The 17,668-nt window shown below is 36.7% G+C and overlaps 1 protein-coding gene across 1 annotated transcript in view; it reads left to right on the top strand.

The window, feature by feature from the left end:
* LOC139740718 (serine/threonine-protein phosphatase 2A 56 kDa regulatory subunit gamma isoform-like) overlaps positions 1-17,668 on the top strand; it is a 66,995-nt gene that overhangs the window by 43,422 nt on the left and 5,905 nt on the right. The window contains exons 7-15 of the mRNA XM_071651285.1: positions 3,766-3,896; positions 5,739-5,798; positions 10,833-10,941; positions 12,607-12,660; positions 13,213-13,263; positions 13,546-13,665; positions 14,554-14,681; positions 15,881-15,982; positions 17,301-17,373. Coding sequence (XP_071507386.1) covers positions 3,766-3,896; positions 5,739-5,798; positions 10,833-10,941; positions 12,607-12,660; positions 13,213-13,263; positions 13,546-13,665; positions 14,554-14,681; positions 15,881-15,982; positions 17,301-17,373 — 828 coding nt within the window. The remainder of the gene's footprint in view (positions 1-3,765; positions 3,897-5,738; positions 5,799-10,832; positions 10,942-12,606; positions 12,661-13,212; positions 13,264-13,545; positions 13,666-14,553; positions 14,682-15,880; positions 15,983-17,300; positions 17,374-17,668) is intronic.

The raw sequence follows: 17,668 nt of genomic DNA, 5'->3' as shown, positions 1-17,668 counted from the left end.
AGATTTCTCAACACTCTGGAATCATGCTATACCTCACTGCGTTGCTAGGAAACTACATTTACATCAATGGTTCATATGCCATGGCACTGATGTAGAAAATCATTTGTTTCTTCTAAATGTGATTATAATATGTAAGAATGCCAAGATAGTTAACATTTTATACCAATGAAGCATACCTTTCAACTGCTCCTATTCTATAGAAATATTCCTTTTCTCAGGAAAGAAGCTTCCCACATTTTTAACTATCTGTTAGTAGTGGCTTATGGGAGATGGATGATTTTTTTTTTTTTTTTTTTGCATGCTCGCAGTGTTCCTATTGGTTAGCTACAGAGTTGTCAGGAAGGATAGAGTTGTGTTGTTTGTGAGGTCTTCATGTTTTTAAGAAATAGAATCATTATTTTCTGTTTTTGTTATATAACTGGACATGAAATTCAAATTAAAGGGGCTGTACAGTAGTGCTTGAGGTGAGGATTCAGGTTTAAACATTTTTTGGTGAGATAATGAGAAATCTCTTATGAAATATGAAAGAGTATGTAATTTCAAGAAGAATCCAACGTTTATTCGATGAAAATTGGCCTTGAAATGGCTGAGATATTCAAAAAAGCAATCCTAATAGAATTGACAGGCCATGAGTTTTATTAGAATCTCTTTGTTTTACCTTGTTTTTAGATATCTCAGTCATTTCAAAACCGATTTTCATCAAATAAACTTTTGATTCCCCTTAGATCGTATGCTCTTTAACATTTCATGTTGTTTCTAAATATCTCGCAAAACGTTACAAGCTGAATCCTCACCTCTACCAGTACTGTACAGTCCCTTTAGTGATTTAATGAAACATTATTGCAGCAAAGTAAAACTGATTAAAAAATGAGATCTGTTGTGTTTTCATGGATCTATATTCATATTCACGCAGCTTCCCTCAAAATATTCTGAGTGAAATTATGACTTTACATATAAAACAGAAAAATGAAGTAAAAGGAGCTGCCAACTGGGCTTTCGTGTGTTTTCTTTATCAAATATAAAAAGTATATTTTTTGTTAAATTTTAGTAGTATAGTATGTGCATTTGTTTATTTTATTTGTTTCGTTTGTTTTGTTTTTACCTTTGTATAAGTAACCAATTTTACCGTGCATTAGTCCCTGGTACAATAAACCTTATATTTATGTTGTATTTATTGATATGCAGAGGTTGGCAACTCAATAAGTACAAGTTAACAAAATATAAGTTTAATAGGGTTTAAAAACAAGAATCTAGTCCAAAACTTCATTCATATTTCAAATAGGCAACAGGCCCACAACTAATATACATACAAGTGCAACAATAATTTCTCACCAAATATTAATTGTAATACAAGGGTAATAAGCCCTCCTATTGTTAATGATGCTGTCACTATGAATAAAGATGCATTTCATGTGTAAAAATCAGACTTCATGATTGTTTGAGGGTAGAAGAACCAGAATAGTTGGCCTTCTAGGAGATCAGTCGTAATGGGAGGAAATCCCTTGGCTCAAGATAGCTATTTGTGAGCTCTCATTGAGGTAAACTCACATCCCAGTGTGCTTCTTGGCTATTGATTCATTGCACGATCAATGGACGTTCCCTGAGCTTCTATTTTACCCTGGATCAATACCAACCTTTAAGCGAAATCCAAACATAGGTTTTAGCACAGAATCCAATTGTATGACACCTTGAAAAGCATATGGCCACTACATGACTGCATTGTGAGTGTGTGTATTATGTAAATCTTTAGTTTTAAGCTAGTCATATTGCCTGCGTGGTGCGCAAAGATTCTTCTTTGGATGCTGTAGCCTGGTTTATAGTGGTGGCAGGGAAGTGGTATCTTGCATGCCATAGAAAAAAAAAAGTTTGTAGTTTATTCCATGTCAGAAACTATGAGTGCATACAAGTTTTGTGGATGTATTTAGAGTAAAAAACTGTAATCCCATTATGCTGTCAGTGCTGTCACCCAGATGAAGCTACAATATATGAGTAGTTACCAGTTTCTAAGGTATTGACCGATTCTGTGACGCGCTATGTGTATTTTTGGCATGGGCAGCGCCATTACGCGGTGCCTTAGCCGACCCCCCTCCCCTCTCCCCCACCTCCTTCCGCACACGGAATAAAAAACTGATGCATGGTTGTTTTAGCCAATGGGTGTGTCATACTGAGTGCGCGAATGCTTGCTTAGTGCGTGAACCTTTGTTACAAGTGCGCGATAAACATGTTGCCCGTGGGGTGGGGGAGAGGAGGGGGGGGTCGGCTAAGACACCTCATGGCTGCGCCCAGTGCCACAAAATGTCTGCTGCCCTCAACGAACCCGAATCGGTCAATTGCTTATGCTCCCCGTGTAATTAAGATTAGATATCTTATCTATTACATTATGCCTTACCAAAAAATAAATAGTATAAAGTACAATGAAATAAGATGAAATGAAATAAAATGAAATGAAATGAAATGAAATGAAATGAAATGAAATGAAACAGAAATTCTGATTTGGATTTCACAATGAGCACTGAGAAGCCTTGTATGATACTTATATCTTTCCCTTTAAAGCCATTGCCAAATAGCTTAAACTGTCTAATTGGAAATTATATACAACTGAAATATACACCCAATGACAGTAACAACAAATGGATTAATAAATGTAACCTGTTCTAATTCAAACAAGTATTTGTTCTATTCTACAGTATATAGCAAGTCCTAAAGTTCAATTCCGTGCTAGTACTCTCACAGCACCAGTAACTCAATACTTAGAATAATCATATGAGAGATCCCCTGTAAGAACCAAGGGGAGGTTTGTGGCTGAGCTTCCCCAGTGGGTTTGCTACATGCTTAACACATCTCTCACCAACTTACAATCTTCAAGATGAAATTCAAGGTTGCCTAGCAAGATTGGTCACCATAGCAATAAATTGGTGTAGTCACCATCCCTCTGCTGAGTGTGAAGGTAATTATTGTATGCAGGCTTCAGGATTTTAATGCCTTGCTCCGCTTGTTTTAATGTTACAAGGACGTAGGGAAGGAAATTGTTTTCTGAAAAGAGTTTGCATAGGCTTAGATGATGACATCAATCCAGTGGTACAAACTCATCTGTGTGCATATTCAAATACAATGTTTTATGCATGATAATATGGAAACTTCATCAATGTCATCAACACATTAGCCACATACAGTTGAACCTCTCGTATCCGGACGAGTCGGGTCCGGGGCTCATCCGGATAAGGGATTTGGCCAGATACGGGAGACTCAATGCTTTATACATGTACTCATATACATACACATATGTACTCATGTAGCCCATTGTAGTACCACATGTAGTAATGTGTATACAGGACTGCAACCTTTTCATTGTTACACTCAGTAACAGACCTCAAAATAGAGGTTCGTGTTTGCAAGAATGAAATCATTTTCTTTTATAAATTCTTGGGATGATTTACCTAAATAATTATTAAGAAATGTATCAAGTATATGTAATTTATTGTGTTTGTGTAGGAGATCACAAGGAGTTGGGAATCCCCCTTTCCTCCTGTAATCATTTTAAAAAATCATGGCGAGATTGCGTCCGTATAATAGAGAGATCCGGATAAAGGGAGGCCGGATAAGAGAGGTTCAACTGTAAATAAAATTAGCATTAATTTTAAAAATGATAACAAGAAATGCTAATATACATGTATGTATCCCATACTTTATGTCAAATCATTTGTCTGTTACAAGTATTATATATGGCCAATGTAAGCATGATCTTTCTTTCTGTCTCACCCATAGCTACTGGAACTATTTGACAGTGAGGACCCCAGGGAAAGGGATTTCCTGAAGACAACGTTACACAGGATCTATGGAAAGTTCCTTGGCCTAAGAGCATACATTCGCAAGCAAATCAACAACATTTTCTACAGGCAAGTGGATCAACAGTTTCAGTGTGTTCTTACTTTGAATGGAAAAAAAAAGAACAACAACAGCAAGGAATAGTGAATTATAGTATGAAAGAATTATATCGGTAGAAGGCAGATCTGCTAAAAGTGTAAATGTTTGTTTTGGAAAAATGAGTAGTGAAGTCATTTATCTGTGAGAACAACGCAGATTGTCCGTGTATTACTACTGTTCATTTGGTGTCTGCATGCCTATGATGGATGTCTTGGGTTTTTATTTGATGTGTGTTGGAAACATGTTTGAAGTATCGAAGAAATGCTTCAATGTCTATATGCATGTGATATGTTTCTAAGCATTTTTCATGTTGTAACAAGTTTAGGTAATGAGAGATAGTGTTTGATACTCTCATTTCTAAGTCACTAGAGGGTTGCCATCTTTGTTTGTAGACTTTCGTAAGTGGATTCAAGGCAGTGTTGGTTGAATGACTTCCCATTCATTTCGCTGGTATTGAGATATCTGCCTGACTTTCACTTCCTCTATTCCTTGTCAAACCAGCCATGTCTTGGTGTCTTGGGGTTCATAAAGAAAACCTTTCTTGTGAATGGTTACCCATATGTTTTGTTGAGATATGCGACAGTGAAATGTTCGTGAAACTAACAGTATGACTCGATGTCATTTCCCTATAGGAGAAAGGTATGAGGATAATTTACACTCTGCATTTTGGCTGCCTGAGAATTGTTTGTGTCTAGAATATAATGATGACATAAATGGCATCCCGGGGAACCAAATAAAAATCAGCCATTTTGTTGAATTATTTTTTTTTTCAAAGTTTGTACCGTGGGTGCCAAAAAGTGGGAAATTATTTTGGTGCTGGAGCTAGTGCGCGCTAGCCACTGCACTGCACTGCACGGCACTGCACTGAAGCACACGCTATATTGCTAGCACAGCATACCATGCATGCTGTATCACATGCAGTGGCATGGGAATGACTGTAGACGCACACACAGTGCATGCATTTCTCTGCGGCTGTTCTCGAGTGGACATGAGGTGGCGCTACATAACATGGTACCCTGGGGTAACGCGTGATGCATCTTATATATAAATCAGTTTTGAAGGTTCAAATGCTCACTTCCATATCAGTGTAAGATGAGGCTAAGATGGTGAAATATCCTCTGTTGGTGTGAAATGAAACCACACAGTACAGACAGACAGACATTGCAAAGCCAGTAGTTCACTCAGGGTGGTGATTGTCGTTGGAAAGGAGAATTACTACAGCAAATATGTTTGATAAAAGTAGTGTATTAGAATGACTAATCATTCACAGTTTCAATGAGGTCAAGTAAAGGGGAGGTTACTTCTATTTAAAGGTCAGTCAAATCATTCAATGCAGCCTTGTCTTCATACTCAGAGAGAGAGAGAGAGCTTTGTGTCCAGAATGAATCTTGTACTGAGTCATGGAGATACTTATGTTTACTTGAGGAAATATGAAATGTGTGATATCTTGTACATGAAATGAACAAGAAAGTATTAGTGCCGTCATAAGTGTTTGACCCCTAAGGTCATTTTGAGACATCCTAGGATACCCTATAAAGTTATTTGACCAGTGTTAACAAACTTCTAACCTACTTGTAAGTATCATTTGTATGATTTTGCTCAAAATTTGATGTTATGATATTCTGTAAAAGTAACAAATTATCGTAATGCTATCTTCTGAGTAGAACTATTCTTGTTTTTTATGTGCCTGTGAAAATGGGGTGCATATTTTGTATATTGTATGACAGAATGGCATAAGCTCATTTTAACACTTGCCTGGATACTGGAGCTGATTGAAGATACATACTAGAGGTATTACTCTTTTGTCTCAACAGGTTTGTGTATGAGACAGAGCATCACAATGGCATTGCAGAGCTACTAGAGATTCTGGGAAGGTGAGTCATCAATTCAGGCTGTAAACCATTGCCAAGAATAGCTGTCCCTTGTCATTTGTGACTATTCAGATTATTAGGATATCGTCTGTCATTGTGCTGATATCGGTTGTATTGTAGATATTTGACATTGTATACTGTGCAGTGTTTTTCAGCTTCAGTAGACTTTGATTAAATCAAATCAGACCAACTAATGGTTGAAGTTTCATTAAAAATGACCTTAAGATAAGAAACTTGCAGAATTGTACAATCACTTTTACACATGATATATGGCAGCTACACAATGTACACCTACAAATTCTCCATGTGAATGCATTGTGTCATTCATGATTAAGAATATAAACTTGTGTATATTTGAATGTCCTCCATATTTGGGTTTTAATTATTGTGACAGGTATGTAATTATACCCCCGCCAAACGAAGTTTGAAGGGGGTATATAGGAATCAGCGGACGGTCGGGCGGTCGGGCGGTCGGTCGGGCGGTCAGTCCGTTGCAAATCTTGCGTCGCGAACTACTTCCTCAGTTTTCAACCGATTCCCATAAAACTTGGCACAGATGTGTGCCTTGGGTTGTAGATGTGCAAGACGTATTTTTTGACAGTACCCAAAAGTATGTTGCCATGGTAACGGCATATTATGGGCAAAAATGGGTACAAATCTTGCGTCGCGAACTCCTCCCACAGTTTTTGATCAATTTTTATGAAATTAGGTACAGATGTTCATCTGAATATGTTAATGTGCAAGACACATATTTCCGCAGTGGCAAAAAGTGCATTGCCATGGTAACGGCATGTTATTGGTAAAATATAGGGCAAAATGCTTCATGGCAAAACTGCTTCATCAGTGTTCTTCCAATTCTCATGGAATTCATATTGAATGCTTGTCTTAGGATATAGGTCAGCATGACACATTTCTTGAGAGTGACAAAAAGTATGTTGCCATGGTAACAGCTCACATATTATGAGCCAAAATGATGGAAAATTTTGTGTTGCAAACTACTTCCTCAGTTTTTGCCCAATTTCCATGAAACTTGGTACAGATGTGTGCCTTTGGTTGTAGATGTGCAAGACGCATTTTTTGACAGTACCCGAAAGTACGTTGCCATGGTAACGGCATATTAATGGCAGAAGATCAAGGAAAGATCTTGCGGATTTAACTACTTCCTCAGTTTTTTGACCAAAGCTTATGAAATGTGGCACACACCTTGATCTTGGTGGGAAGATGTGGAAGACATATTTTCGGACGTGTCGGAAGCTGCGTTGCCATGGTAACGGCATATAAATGGCAGAAGATCAAGGAAAGATCTTGCGGATTGAACTACTTCCTCTGTATTCGACTGAAGCTCATGAAATGTGGCACACACATTGGTCTTGGTGGGAGGATGTGCAAGACATATTTTTTGGACGTGTCGGAAGCTGTGTTGCCATGGTAACGGCATATTAATGGCGGAAGATCAAGGAAAGATCTTGTGGATTGAACTACTTCCTCAGTTTTTGACAAAAGCTTATGAAATGTGGCACACACAATAGTCTTGGTGGGAAGATGTGCAAGACATATTTTTCGGACGTGTCGGAAGCTGCGTTGCCATGGTAACGGCATTTAAATGGCAGAAGATCAAGGAAAGATCATTCCTTGGGTAAGACTGTCGTCACGGGGCGGGGGTATTAATCACCTTAAGTGATATTTCTAGTTTTGTGTTGTATTCATTTACCAGTTTGAAAGGCCCAATTCTGTGTTCTGTATGAAATAAATGATAAATCAAATAATAAAGAAAAAAATGGATGAGGCAGTGATGTCATCACATGACAATTCTGTCTCTTGTTTATTAACAACATTGTAAAATTATGCTTCTGGTTGATTTATCAGCGGTCTTGAATTGGCAAAACAATGTATGTCGAAAATTCATGAAAATTGACTTAGTCACTTATTTCAGCTTATTGTCCCCGCCGAACGAGTTCGAGCAGGGGACTATGAAACGGGCTCCGTATGTGTGTGTGTCCGTGTGTCCGTCCGTCCGTCCGTCTGTCTGTCTGTGTGTGCGTTCGTGTGTGATCAAAATATTCAATTTGCTACTTCTCTGTCATTTGTGAGCCAATTTTGATTCTGGTTGCTTTATATGATAGCACTACATGGGAATGCTACTCCTTCGCCATTTCTAACCCGATTTCGATTCCGTTTGCTTTATGTGATGGCTCTAGGTGAGGGCTTCAAAACTTCTACACAGAATTATGACCTTTGACTTCTTTGACCTTTGACTTCTTTGACCTTTGACTTCTTTGACCTTTGACCTTGATTTTTGACCTATATTGTACATTGGCTACAAAATGCTACTCCTTCGCCATTTCTAACCCGATTTCGATCTGTTTGCTTTATGGACTTTATGGACTTGGCAAAACAATGTATCTACAAGTATGCGATACATTGTTTTGCCATCTCAATGTTTATGCAGTAATAGACAGCGCGCTGCGCACGGCTGCAGAAGCGCGCGCATATTGACATTTGTAATACATTGTACACGTGCCAGTCATCGAGACTTACATTGTTTTGCCATATCAATGGCGATACTGTGGTAACGTTGAGACGGCAAAACAGTGTATGTTTTGATTAGATGCAAATTATTCTAAAAACAGAGGGTCTAGTGAGACCAATTTGGATGCACTGTATTACTGATAGTGTTGGTCCTTCTAGGGTAAGATATGAAGTGTTGAACAAAAACAGAAAAAAAGCTGTAGGTTTGCGAAACTTCAAACTTGATTTACTGGAAATGAGGTTGGATGTAGATACATTGTTTTGCCAATTCAAGGCCGTCAGCAAAACAACCCCTGCTATGTTGAAAGTCATCACAAAATTATAATACTACACTATGCGCATAGGACACAGGTAATTATTACATGTTTAATTGGGAAAGAAAAAGAACTTCAGTTCAGATATATGTAAGCAGGTTAATTGAATTTGTAGGAAGATGTTATCACCAAATATGAGTTGCATGCATGCTTTTGAATGTCAGTAGTAGCCACCATTAGCACTGTGCATTGAGAATGTGAACTTTCTTCAGTTTTGTCCAATTGTAATGAAATATTTGCTGATTCTGTTTTATGTCACTTTGATATAGCAAGTTACAAAACCTCCTAATTTTTGTATTGTAGATTTGCATTTTGTCTAAAATCAGGCGTGTTACAAATAAAACATTCTACAATAAGTATCCAGCATAGTGATATAGCATGAGAAGAATAAAAGACTATAAAACTTTAACCTCATAGTCTTTAATTCTTGTATGCAATCATTTAGAAAGAGGATAAGATTGCAGTACCCAGTGGAGGTAGTTCTGTAGAAACACACATGCCATCAGTGTTATTCTTCTGAAGTACCAACCTTGATGTCATTGTGTGATTGTCCATTTAAGTGTACTCTTCTGTGAATATGCCATATCTTGCACACAACTTGTGCAAACAGTACATTCAAGTGAATTATCAGTTAACATTCTTTTGTTGTGTAAACTTTATCAACACTGTAAACCCAATCCATATCAGATTTAAGTGAATGAGCATACAAGTGTACATAAAGATGGTAATACATTTCCTGACAGTGCTCATCTTAATCTTCAATAGACTAAATCATGAAAGAAAATTTAGGTAATCATGGTGGTCAATGTTGTAATGAGTATCCTGTTCCAGAATGTTCAGTCACAATTTTTACATATGGCAGGTTTTATTGAATTCCATTTTTGAGAGTACACAACAGGCATTTTGACTTAGCAAGCCAAAGCCCAACAAAATAGAAGTGTTAAGCTCACTTTACTGCTCAATGCAAGTATCATTTGTGTGATGGGATTATTTGATGGTAGGCTGCTTAAACATGCATCAGTGCGTGTTTGTGGCTAGGATCAATCATTTAATTTCAGTGCACTTCAAATGCAATTTCCAAAAGTGGTAATCCTTTTACCTCCGGTTTTTGCAAGGCTGAAGCCATTGTAAGGATGTGACGTACCAGTACACTTGGTAATATGAAATAGAAAAAAAAATGGACTCAGAAATATGCTGGAGATAGCCAGAAAAATGTAACATACTGTATGTGTACATTATATGCCATGTGTGATTCAGGTGGTTTAATTTTGTAAATTCTGTGAGTTGACTGATATTTGTTCATGTTACTACATGCTCAAGTATTGCTTCCCATAATACAAATGCATTCCAGAAATTGTAAACTTTGCTTTGCAGATAAGGATAATACTTATTTTGTATGTCATTGACAGTGATCTCAAATGCTAATTCAGCCACTCCCAAAATAGTTTCACCAATCTTGATTTGCTGATTATAGGACTTATTCAGTATTCACGGTTTTCATGCTGTGAATACTGACCCTCATTGAAACAGTGTCTGCCATGTGAATGTGGTATCCTTAACGGAAAGGGAAGTCATATGATCTCTCTGCATTTGGCATGAATTCCATTAATCAAGATCTACATGTATGGGCATTTGATGTGAGAACTTCAATTGTAGATATGAAATGTATTGCTAGTCAGTTTAGGAAGGAAATATTTGTGAAGTGTTCCTATCATACCACATTAGTTCATGCTCATGTTGGCTCACACAAAAATGTTTAGCCTGTATGCACTTGATTACTACATGTACATCTGTAGAACCCCTCAAAATAGGTCAAAGTAAAGATTGGCATGAAACCAGTCCCGAGAGACATCTGGATTATACAGTACTGTAGCATAGAATAATTGATTGTTGCTTTAAAGGTACATGATGCTTTATCATGTTGGTCAAATGTGGTATCAGCTCAAAATGATAGGAACTTTTTATAAACTGACATATAGAGCCAGATATCAAAAAGTTATACAAGAATCACCCATTTCATAACTTAAACACGGGCATTTTACTGACTACCCATGTTTTAGTGGGTAGAGCATGATGTGCCATGTTGTACCTGATGGTCACTGTATGGGTCACTCTGGTGGTCACTGCTTGCTGCATTCATCACAAACAGGATATGTTAGATGTGATAATGGTCAGAATCTTCTTGTTTCCATAGCATCATCAATGGGTTTGCATTACCACTGAAGGATGAGCACAAAGTGTTCCTGCTCAGAGTACTCATGCCACTCCATAAAGCAAAGTCCCTTAGTGTCTACCATCCTCAGGTAAGTACCATTCACTGTAAGCTGGGCTTTAGTTTTATCGTTAGTCTTGGGTAGTTTCACTGTAAGCTGGGCTTTAGTTTTATCGTTAGTCTTGGGTAGTTTCACTCTACTCACCTATATTACATATCAACTACTTTCTGCTTGATATATAATGGAATAGGATACCAACAATTTGGGATCAATAAGACTCCTTAAAACATGACACTTGATACTTGTTACAAAGAGAATGAGGTGTTGAGTATCATACATGATGGATAGAAAAATTATGTAGGTGTGTTGATCATGTTATGTAATTAATGTTCAGTTCAGTCATTTTAAAATGTAGAGTGGGTGGTGTCTTAGCATAGAGATAGTTTGTTTTAATGCACTCATGTTTGTTTGCCATGAATGAGGAAGCCAGTCATGTTAATAATATATTTTTATTTGCCTCATGTTTCTTTGTTTCTGCCTCTACAATTCATATTAAAATTCAAATTTAAACCAATTAGGGGGTAGCTGTCTAGGAAATTGTGCCTTTTCATGTGCTTTTACCCAAGTACCCAAGACAAAAAAGAGAGAAATGTTTAATACTTCCACAAACATGTATCCTTCCAGTGCAGGGAGAGATCTGTGTATGAGTGAAATGCTAGAAATTTATCAGTCCACCAAGCTATGACCCCATGTCCTGCTTCCTCCGTGATCAGGGCGAGTCAACTTTTAATCTAACAATCATTCCCCCAAAAGATGGGCTAATTAAAGGCTGCAGGGCTTTCCCATTTTCTGTCTTTAATGAAATGAGAAATTGTCCCATTTGGCCTGTAAGGGTTGTTAGGGTGGAATGAGGCCAAGAGGGAGGTAAGAGTGATTGTCTCTAATTGAGATCAAGAGAAGAGAATGACGTAGGTAGAGGATGGCACACTGCTCTTCACTCTCAATCAACTGACATAATCAGTGTCAGTCCTCATCTTGACCTCTGGTCTTTGCATTTGAATGCTCTTTTATGGTCTTTATTAGTGCATGACTACATATCATGATCACGCTATAGTTCATAATATGTGACCATTGCCCTGTGACACATGCTATGTTCAATGTACAAATGATGACATTCAATTCAATTCAATGACATACAATGTATGATGCACTCAGAATTTGTGAAGAGCATCATTAAATCCCTTCTTCCCCTTAATAGTGGCAATTTTTATTTCAGCACATTCATCCACAGCAAGATCTAACAAATCATACAAGAACAGAAAGAATAATCACAGAAAATCAAGTGAAGGCTCAAGAAATAGTTTAACACAGTCATTCCTATTAGTAAACTAATTACATACAATGTCAACAGTATTGTGAGCTACTGATCCTGTGGGAGTTAAGTAGCAATGTTAGCACTTTACTTTCTTTCATGGCAAGTGTTGCATCAAGTTAGAGTTAACAGAAAGAAATCCAGTTTGGCAACAATAAGGAAATTTTATTATCAGAGTATGTGAGAAAGGAAAGAATTCTTCTTCCACAGTAATATTTTTCATTTGCATATGAGTATGTTCAGTTGAGTTCGTGCATGTGTTCCATGTTTGACATTTGCTTTTTTTATATTATGTTGTATTTGTTCACCAACTATAATGGTTTTCAATGAAGTTATGTACAACATTATTTTCTTTATCTTCATATTACACAATAACTCAACAGCTAGCCTACTGTGTAGTTCAATTCTTAGAGAAGGACCCTACATTAACAGAACAGGTAAGTTGAGAATATTTGAACTTCCTGCTTTGGTGACTTTCTTTGAAAAGTGCTTCTATTTGTGGTCCTGTATAGCAGTTTAGTATATAACTTGATAACCATCTCATTGTACTGAAAAGAAAAAAAAAATGTATGACAGATTGACAGTGGTAGTCATTTGACTGTATCGAATAGCGAGATGGGTTTGTTTATGTTTTTCCAAATAATACCCTTTGCAAAAACTGCTATACAGATCTGGTAAAATACCTGAGTGGCATCTAATTCAAACAACCCTTCCTGTCCTAAAACAAGCCAACAACAACAGAGAACCTTACTTTGAATAGAAAGGACTGAATTCACGTCAGTTGCCTACTATTATGTTGTGGAATGTGGCTCAGATAACAGTGTCTGAGATTTCATGTGTGTAATATGTACTGTATATATTTACTTGGTCTTTGGAGTTAATCTTATGTCACAACTAATTACATGTAGTGTAAAATTTAAGACTGGCAGGTGTGGTTTATTTCCTAAAACTTGAGTTTGTGTCATTTTATTGTTTTTCCACATACACAGGTGCTCAGACTCTTGCTGAAGTTTTGGCCAAAGGTTCACAGTCCAAAAGAGGTAAATAAAATATCATGCCTTATACTATGTATTGTTCATATATTATGCCATCAATATTACAAATTTATGCATCAAGATTGTATAGATTTCATAAAGATTACCTGACTTGTGGATTAGCAAGAGTTTGTGGATCAATATATTTAGTTCATGTGTAATTTAGTAAGTAATTTGGGAAACTAGTGAACAACCAGATTGATATTAAGTAACCAACTATAGACGTTTGTGTTGTAGATGGCTAGTGAGAGGAGGTTTGACATGCTGTGCTATCTTAATGGTCTACAGGTTATGTTCTTGAATGAGCTGGAGGAGATTCTGGATGTCATTGAACCAGTGGAGTTCCAAAAAGTGATGGAGCCTCTCTTCCAGCAGCTAGCAAACTGTGTGTCTAGTCCTCATTTCCAGGTTAGTCCAAATATGGCATGGTATTGAATGAGTGAAGAATAAAATTGAGACTGGTATGTAGACTAGTACAAGTAGCAAACTGTGTGTTAGTCCAAATATTACACTGTATTGAATGGAGGAAGAGTAAAGATTCAACTAATGTGAATGAATTATTATAGTATTGAATTTTGGTTTTAACCACCAGCAAAATGAACCAAGAAAAAGTAAATTGGGGACTCTGTCAAAACTGTTCTTCCCATCATATATTGTTGTCCTTTTGTGAAAAATATTTCTTTTGTGTCACAAAAGAATTGTATAGTGAGAAAGGTACAGGTCTTCAAATCAAATACTATAGTCAGTATTAAAATGAACTATGACCAAGTTTATAGTACCAAGTTTTACTGTTTAAACAGGTATTAACTGGTTTCTAGTAACTAGTTTCAATGAAACTGTCAATCTGATGATATAAACAACAAACATCTTTGCTTATAAATGCAGTAATATTGTCCCTCATCACATTAGGAGAGCTTTTGTGACAGACAGTCTTTGTGTTCCTTTTAATGCTTATTTATTGTGTGTTTGACTGCAACAAAACCACCTTTAATTCATGTTGTAACACATTTTCAGCCCAGGATTGTTGATAAAGGAATTGATACTACAAGAAGCAAGTGCTTCAAATCTTCCATCCTCTCATTAAAGCTAAATGTGTTTGTGAATAGGATTTTGTCTGATATACATGTATAATAGAGTACTTGATAGTCATGCCATGTGTAGAGAGCTGTTTGTACAAACTCTACTTCTTTGACTTCCATCTCTCTCTGTCTGTCGTCATGCATTGCTGAAGGCAGATTGTCTGGCAGTGATTATTTTCTGACTGACAGACCAAATGTGTTGTTTGTCCCTCACTAGGTGGCAGAACGAGCCTTGTACTACTGGAACAATGAGTACATAATGAGCTTAATAAGTGACAATGATGAAAAAATACTGCCCATCATGTTTCCAGCCTTGTACAAGAACTCCAAAGCACACTGGAATAAGTGAGTCCTTTTGGCATTTTTGTTGTTTTATACTAATGGTACAAATTTAGAAGAAAGTAGTTTGTATTACAATCATAATGTGTGTGTCTATGTGTGTGTGTGTGTGTGGGGGGGGGGGGGGGGGTTCCTCAGCTAGGTCAGTACAATCACTGTAAATTCAGTTGTAAGACAAAACTACACCAACAACTTTTTTTCATATAATGTTTTATTTTCTTATATTAACCCCAAACAAAGAAAAAAGGAAATTATTGTCATTGTTTCAAAGTTGCCTCTGACTATGTGCTGCGTATTGCAATATTTATTTTAGTGGATATGTTTGCTTGATTATTGGCGTTTTATAGATAGGTATTGGTCTGTGGAGACATTGTAACAAACTTCAAAATAAATGCAGGGTTGAAGAGCAAATTATGAATGCCACCCTAGGGCCCTATGTCGTGGATGTTTAATCTTCAGTGGTTTTAAATCTTTGACAGAACAGGGAATAAACTTTCCTATATGTGCATGTCCAATGACTTCTCTTTCTAGTATCTTTCCTGAGGAAAGCAATAATTGCAGTTAGTGGGGCAACAGTTCAAATCCCCACAGCATATTGGCTCTTTCATTGCTGTTCCCATTTATAAATGTTCGAGATATCACACTTGATGCTTATGTGTAGGTCAGTTGTATCACTAAACATCCTGCCATATAAAAATTTTGCAATAAAGCCTAAAATAAAAGGAGATATCACTATTTCTCTCAATAAACTATGACTGTAGACAGTTTGGTCTAGAAATATATATTTATGATAACCATTGTTCACATTTTGTATTAGACTTAACATTGACTATGCTGAATCAACTTTTTACATTGGTTGTTTCTATCCCTAACTCACATTTTAGAACTATTTTGAAGCACCAAAAGTCAAAAACTGCATTTTTGTTTCATCTGCAAATGGCAAATAATGCCTTTGATAATTTGAAATATTAGGTGCAGACACTTTGCACAAAGGGTGAGCAAGAGGATACAGTTGAAACACAAAGAGTTTACTTTGCATAAGCTGTAAATCTATCCTTCCTGTTCTGTTACTTGACTGTATTGCACAAGAGACCTGTGACTTGCCCTTTGGTTTCCTATCTACAAGTACAAAATGGACTGGAAAACCAGGAAGGACTCTATAAACAAATGTGGTTTAAAAGTGAATACAACCGTTGTATTTTCAGAACCATCAATGGCCTGATCTACAATGCTCTAAAATTGTTCATGGAAATCAACCAGAAGCGTTTCGATGATTGCATGCAGAAGTACAAGGATGAAAGAGAGCAGTAAGTTGAATGAAGTATTGTCACTCTCACTTATACCTAGCATACAAAATGAATGCAGTTATTGCATTCACAGAAAGCAGATACTGCATTCACAGCACTGAACATCGCAGCCATATGCATGTACCTAGAACAGTATCACATGCAGTCCATTTGAAATTTTTCAAGAATTTCTATAAATTACAACATGTGTTTGATTTCAGCTTTGATGAGAAAGGAAAATAAGAAGAAAGGAATGGAATCTGTGTAGAAAGAGGGTAAAAGAATAAACATAGACAAACAGTATTCACTGGATATCTTAGTCTGCCATGAAGCACAGACCATAGAGCTCATTACTTGAGGTTGTTAGGTGGTTTATAAAGCAATCTTGTCCAAGGTAGGAGAAACAGTGCTGTAATATTGAACAAAAATAATCAAGCAATGCCTTGTAAGCTTTTGTTTTTCTTTGTGTCATAATGTATTTCATAGTTTAATAGTTTTGTAACACATATTTCAGTGGTAATCGAGGAGTTTTGCTTATGTTGTTCTTGTTTTCATACCATATCCAAAAGAGGTTCAGAGGTACACGATACTATAGTTGAACCCTCACATAACAGTTTCTGGATTTGTCCAAGTATTCGACTTCTTCAGGCTATGTGCCTTCTATGTATGATGTGAAAAATTAGATAGAAGAGGACTTTTTTGTGTAGTGCAAATGCAACATTGTGTTCAATAAATGGCACATCAAATTATTAGACATGTCTTTTGCTTGTCAGTTGATATGCTCAACGTGATATTTGCTGTGATTGCAGTACTGTGATATATTTTAAGGTAATTATGTACACATAGTTCTTTTTGAGCATATATATTTAATATTTACAAATTCATAATGGCATCCGCTGATTCTCAGACTAACAGATGGGATACTAGTAGTTTGGACAGCTAAAATAGAGCCTGCAAGTTAGCTATTTGATTTTTATATTGCTGATTTAGAGACATTAGTAATATCAATATGCGTCTCATAATACTTATGTTGTATTACTTTCTTTATTCTGACAGATATCTTAATATCGAGGGCTTTGTGTGTGATACAGCATAAAAAATACACAGTTTTTTTTTAAAACCATGTTACTTTGTACTCTGAAACAATCTTTTCTGTAACCAGGCTAGGCATGAAGACACAGGGAAGTTATATAATATCTGTTATCTCAACAGTATTCAAAGTCTGTGTGACACATTTCTATGTTCTTCGTTCATTTTACTCCATATGATTTTATCTGTCTGTCATCCAGTCATTTTGTACATGTGAATGTGTGTCTTGTTTTCTGCTCACACCTTACAGGGAGAAACAGAAGCTGAAGAAAATGGATGACATGTGGGATCAACTTGAGAGTGCAGCCAAGAAAAACCCTCTGGTAAGTCCTCTTCCAATCAGCTGATTCTTGTTCTCTGGCCTCTACACACTGGATATTATATGTTGATCTGACTTGGCAGCACAATCTGCCCTTACTCTGTTATCCCACACGTTAACGTGTTTGTGTAACGTGTTTGGTGAACACAATCCAAGGATCAGTTTATGTATGACATTACTGTGATGTCCTGCGAGCCGGCCGCAACATCTATCATGCATTCACAATCGGCACTCATATGTGGGACACCGCAGTCAGATAGGTGAACAGAAAAATTTGAAAATATTGATACTTGATATGT

The sequence above is a fragment of the Diadema antillarum genome, unplaced genomic scaffold (assembly GCF_040938485.1).
Source record: "Diadema antillarum isolate AM-2024a unplaced genomic scaffold, OU_Dant_1.0 seq00000876_RagTag, whole genome shotgun sequence".
Lineage (NCBI taxonomy): Eukaryota > Metazoa > Echinodermata > Echinoidea > Diadematoida > Diadematidae > Diadema > Diadema antillarum.
Note: the sequence above shows the minus strand (reverse complement) of the source record. Positions and strands in the feature narration are given on the sequence as shown.